The 5397-nt window shown below is 40.1% G+C and overlaps 1 protein-coding gene across 1 annotated transcript in view; it reads right to left on the bottom strand.

Moving 5' to 3' along the window:
* Positions 1 to 529: 529 nt before the first annotated feature.
* The window catches only part of LOC123754294 (protein MIS12 homolog), a 6728-nt gene continuing 1860 nt past the window's right edge, over positions 530 to 5397 (bottom strand). The window contains exons 3-5 of the mRNA XM_045736543.2: positions 5338 to 5397; positions 4643 to 4783; positions 530 to 1594 (exon numbers count right to left, since the gene is read on the bottom strand). The exon at positions 5338 to 5397 is cut by the window's right edge and continues 42 nt beyond it. Of these exons, the coding sequence (XP_045592499.1) occupies positions 1331 to 1594; positions 4643 to 4783; positions 5338 to 5397 (465 nt within the window). The 3' untranslated portion in view covers positions 530 to 1330. The remainder of the gene's footprint in view (positions 1595 to 4642; positions 4784 to 5337) is intronic.

The following is a 5397-nucleotide window of genomic DNA, read 5'->3' on the forward strand; positions in this document are numbered from 1 at the left end:
AGATTGGAGAGAGATGGAGTGCATCTAACCCCTTCGAGGTCAGGATACCAAGTGTGCGTCAGCATATGACGCAGGCTGACCTACGTGACATCAAGCCTGATCACCAGCTTGGTGGTGGTCAGGCTTGACCATCACCAACATCGCTACCGCTAAACATCATGTTGCATCACATTCTAAATGTGTCCTAGAACATTCTCAAATCAGTTTAAATATTAATGATCAGTAGACACAAAAACAGGCTACCAATCTATGTTTTGTCTACCCCCACATGTACAAAAACAGTCCTAAATATGGATAAGATAGGAATTAATTCACAGAGCCAAATTGTGCCTTTATGGACTGTGAATCAAAACTCCAAATTACTTTTGTGGCCTCCAATGACTGCTGGGAGACACCTTCGAGCTATTGGAACCATATGGGCAACATCAGCTCTCAAACACTGACAAAATGAAAAATCATGCCAAAATGACAGGATTGCACCAATCAACACAAGATGATGGCTGCACTTTAAGGGATGATAATACAATAATTTGAATACATTATTTTATTTGGCATCAAGCTAGTTCTTATTTTACATCGTAGACAATTTTACTTGAAAAATCTTGTATCAGCACCAGAATATTCTCAAACTTTTTCAAACACCAAATTTTTCAATACCTTTTTCTTATTGCAAGCAAATGACAACTGATTCATATGAAGGATATACAGATGTGTGAAATTCTATAGTAAATAATTCTAATTCTTTACAAAAGTCTTGAACATAAGATATTTGAAAAGTCTACAGAAGGCACTACAATGATGCAATAAGCCAATAAAGATTCACAAAATTTATCATACACATAGAACCCATTAATTAGCGATCTGGAAATCAAGACTATAAACGATGCCATTTTCAATTACAAGGCCATTAAAATGGAAATTATAGCTCTGCATTATTTTTAATTATAATTCACTGTGTCAGGGGACAGGAAGCCACAGTGTATTCATAAATTTTTATTGAGCTCCCCCCCCCTCCCCCACCCAGGGTCGAATTACTGACCCCGCCCAGGATGCAACCCCACAACAAGCCGACTCTTTAGTACCTACTTGCTGCCAGGTGAACAGAGGCATTAGGTGAAAGGAAACGTGCCCAACAATTTCTGTCCCGCCCGGGATTCGAACCCGGAATTTTCGATTGTGCGTCGAGAACAGACCTGACAGTACTACCGGGACCCTTTAACATATTATACATATTTGTGGCGAATTTTGTGAATATGATTGAATACAATAAAGAGTCAAGTACAATACAAAAAAAAATCAAAACCAGAACTAAAATCTGAAGATAGGAAAATCACTGACTTATCTCTGTTACCAGGAGCTGGTCTGATTTAGTACCACCTTCCATTTTAAGATATTCTGCAGCCTCCTGAACCCTTGCAACAACACTCTGGGTCTCCTCCGAGATGCTCCGGTTGTAGAGTAACTTCTCTTTTGCCTCTTCAATTCTGGTCATTTTAGGACCATTTATAGTGTTATCAAGGAACATCTTCTGCTCCCTCAAGACCAAAGAAATATCCTGTAGTTCCTCTTTCAACTTTGCTTGCATATATTTTTCCTGCAAACATTAATATATTCATATTACATTTATAAGATAGTTGTAGTAGATTAGGTAATTATTAACAAATTGTTAAGCCAGGAAGACTATCAACCATACAGCAATTAAATAGTTCTGGTACAGGCCAACACATGATTCAATCTAAGAGTGGTTCAATTACTTCAGATTGGCTGAAGAGCATCACTGGCCTCATGAAATATTCCTAAAAATACAAACTCACATATAATACAATATAAAAGCTAAAAAAAATATACAGTACAAGTATTTCCTAAAGCTACCACAAATATTTTCAAGGCTGAAATGTAGACAAGACTGTGCTGGAAGTGGTATTATGATAGAGCTTTCAACAGCAACACTGAGAACTTTTTAATGTTTGTTTTTTAAATATTCAGATTTAAAGTATGTTGACCAGACCACACACTAGAAGGTGAAGGGACGACGACGTTTCAGTCCGTCCTGGACCATTCTCAAGTCGATCATTCTCAAGTCAATTGATTTGAGAATGGTCCAGGATGGACCAAAACGTCGTCATCCCTTCACCTTCTAGTGTGGGGTCTGGTCAACATACTTTAGCCACGTTATTGTGACTCATCGCCTGCATTCAGATTTAAACAATGGAGGCAATTTTTGGATAATTATTTTTTATTTTAAACAAAACACCATCGTTTAATGTAATGAAACTCCATTTTCTGGGCAAGCCCTGGAGGCTCCTTAAAGCTATCCGAACTGATATAGTGCTATATTAGTTTGGTGTCATCAGTCACAGAGTCCTTTGCCTATCGGGGACCATGAGCCAGAACCTGGCTCTTGAACCTTGCACCTCAGAGAGGTGCAAGGAGCAATGGCCTATGAGCACTTTATATTTAAAGTTAGTCATTATTGCCATCGACCGGGGAAGGACCCAGAAAGGTTGGTGAATCAAAACAGACCACTCCCTGGTTACACTATGCAATCTTCGTCTTAAAAGATCAAAATATCTCCCCTAGAAAGAAGATAAACAATTAAAACTTCATGTAATTACCACTCTTGCTCATCAGCACTACACCCCCCAGCCCCAAAGGGGGAGGGGGAGCCAATTCAGGCAAGCCGGCAGCCCACCACTCCAGGTCTTGAACGACGAAAACCCGCAACCGGAGGGAGGAAGGGTGTCTGGAAAACTCCAGGGCTCATCCAGAAAATGGCGTTTCATTACAGTCAACGCTGGTTTTCTATGGGAAGCCCTGTTGGCTCCCTGAAGCTAACTGCCCACAGATAAGGAAAACCGGGACTAACAAAGGAGGCAGCAGGACTCAAAACGAGGAAGAGACAGTTCAAGCTCCAAAATCACAGGCTGGCTAGATTTAATGACACTGTGGACAACCTGAGACACACGAGCTCTGGAACATGGAACCAGGGAAATCTGAACCACCCACAAGGCGACCACTGTCACACAACCAGCGGCTCACAGGTAGCGTCATAAAGCCGCCACTGGACGCAACATGTGACGCACCCCCGGCCTAACCAACCAAGCATCCACAACCAAAGGACCCCTCTGGAAGCCCGCTGTCTCATTCTTCACCAGAAAAGAAGGCGAACGCTGCAAACTAATAAAACGACCATCAGAACCCCCAGCGACGGAGAAGAGCATGATGCTCCTCTTCCTGACCCCCCTTCTTGAGGTTATCTTTAGATCATTTCGGGGCTTTAGTGTCCCCGCGGCCCGGACCTTGACCAGGCCTCCACCCCAAGGAAGCAGCCCGTGACAGCTGACTAACTCCCAGGTACCTATTTACTGCTAGGTAACAGGGGCATCAGGGTGAAAGAAACTCTGCCCATCGTTTCTCGCCGGCGCCCGGGATCGAACCCGGGACCACAGGATCACGCGTCCAGTGTTCTGTCCGCTCAGCCACTGGCTCTACTTTCAAGTAGAGCCCTGAGGCCAAAGTACTTTCAAGCTCAGCCTCTACTTTCAAGTGTGGTCTAGAACAGACACTTGCAAGATACTGTACCAACTCTCAGTGCGCTCAACTCTCACCATTGCTTGCCAAAGTATCACCTGCGTACTTCTGTATACTCGACCAAATATATATATTCTCTTAGTGTTTGTGTTTATTGTCACCATACTTTATGTAACAATAGAACCGTTACATTGGTTACGATGTAATCAACGGTGGTTGGAACCGTTACAAAGCCCTTTGGCCCCGAGGCCAAAGCAAAAAAAAAAAAAAAAAAAATTTCCAAAAGCAAGCACAAACCGAAGGGGCTGCGACAAACTGAAAAGAAAAAAGGAAAGAATTTGGTCCAAAGACCAAGGTTCAAGCAGTGCAGGAGCAGACCAGAGGTGAAGAAATCCATGAGAGGGCACGTGGAATGGAGCGGAGAGACATCCACCCCAAATGCAAGCTTCAGCGGCTCTGCCAAACCACCACGATAAGAAGCGATAGTACTAATATTAGGTATGAGATGCCAAACAAGAAAAAGCCAAGGACAAAAACAACCTGTTCCGAAATCGATGAAGAGAAAGTAAATGGAGGAAAGCCCACCAAGAAACTTCATACTGTCGCCGAGAAGACCGCAGGTTGGACACCTTAAAAAAAAAAAAAAAAAAGCCTCCTGATCACTGTTACGAACCTTACCTCCTGTTGAGGTTAGTCTTTATAATTATTTGTTTATTAATACAGAGAGAGAGTTGATGGAGGGCATTAGAGAATGTTTACTTGAAAGAAATCTGCAGCTGGCAACTGGGAGGCAGCGAGGATTGTCATCATTCACTAGGAACATGAGCATTGTTGATCTATCATTTGAAAATGATGAGCAGTTTAAGGGTTAATGAAAGCTTTAAGTTTTATAAATCCAGAAAACTAAAATTCATGTCATGGTCAATTGTTTAGTATGATAAAGCCAGTCACTGAACCCTGATGCTTTATTATGAAAATTTACCACATTATAATTGATAAAATTGAAGTACAGTACAGCATATAATTTTATAAATTATCAACTCCCAATACCTTTATCTCCAATCGATCTATCAACAAGCCTCAGACAAGAGAATGTCAATCAGTTACTTACATTCTTACACTGCACTTGTAATTCTTCAATTTCCGTTTTCAAAGTTTTAATATCCGTGTCTGAATATTGTGATACTTGCTCAACATCAGTTGGCAGAAGAATATGTTGGGGCACCTTCATCACACTGTCTAAAACATGTAACTGCAATGGAAAAACATCATTATCATACTTTGGCAGTCTATTTCAGGTTACTTGTTGCTAACTAATGATTCTCACTGCTATCATAAGAGAAACAGTAAAGACAGTACTACAGCTGATACAACTATACCTCACACACACAGGAACCATAATGTTATTAAACAACTATTCAACTTAATAATGTACCTCTATTATAAAAATACAATAATTTATCATTTAAATTGTTTAGTATGTCTTGTATTTTTTCTATTATACAAATTTGCAAAAGTTATTTTTTGCTTTTAATAGAAATCTAATTACTGGGAAATCTTGCAAGAGTTAAGTACAGTATTTCAGTCGAGTTTTTAATACGGACACCTATCCATGACTGGGCAAGACTTGTGTATGGCAAATAATTCAGAAATACAGTACTATCCACTGATGTTATGATGATTGAAAATTAATCTAGACTGATTTTTTTTCATAGTTTTCATTTTTAGATAATTTTATATTTTCCAAAACTTTTCAGTTTATAATGAATATAAATTTTGCTCATGAAATAATAGACAATAAAGTACCTCAAATTTCTGAAATGTCTTGGTAAAGTTCTTGTCTGTCTGATGACGAAGAGTGTTAAT

The sequence above is a fragment of the Procambarus clarkii genome, chromosome 18 (genome assembly GCF_040958095.1).
Source record: "Procambarus clarkii isolate CNS0578487 chromosome 18, FALCON_Pclarkii_2.0, whole genome shotgun sequence".
Classification (NCBI taxonomy): Eukaryota; Metazoa; Arthropoda; class Malacostraca; order Decapoda; family Cambaridae; genus Procambarus; species Procambarus clarkii.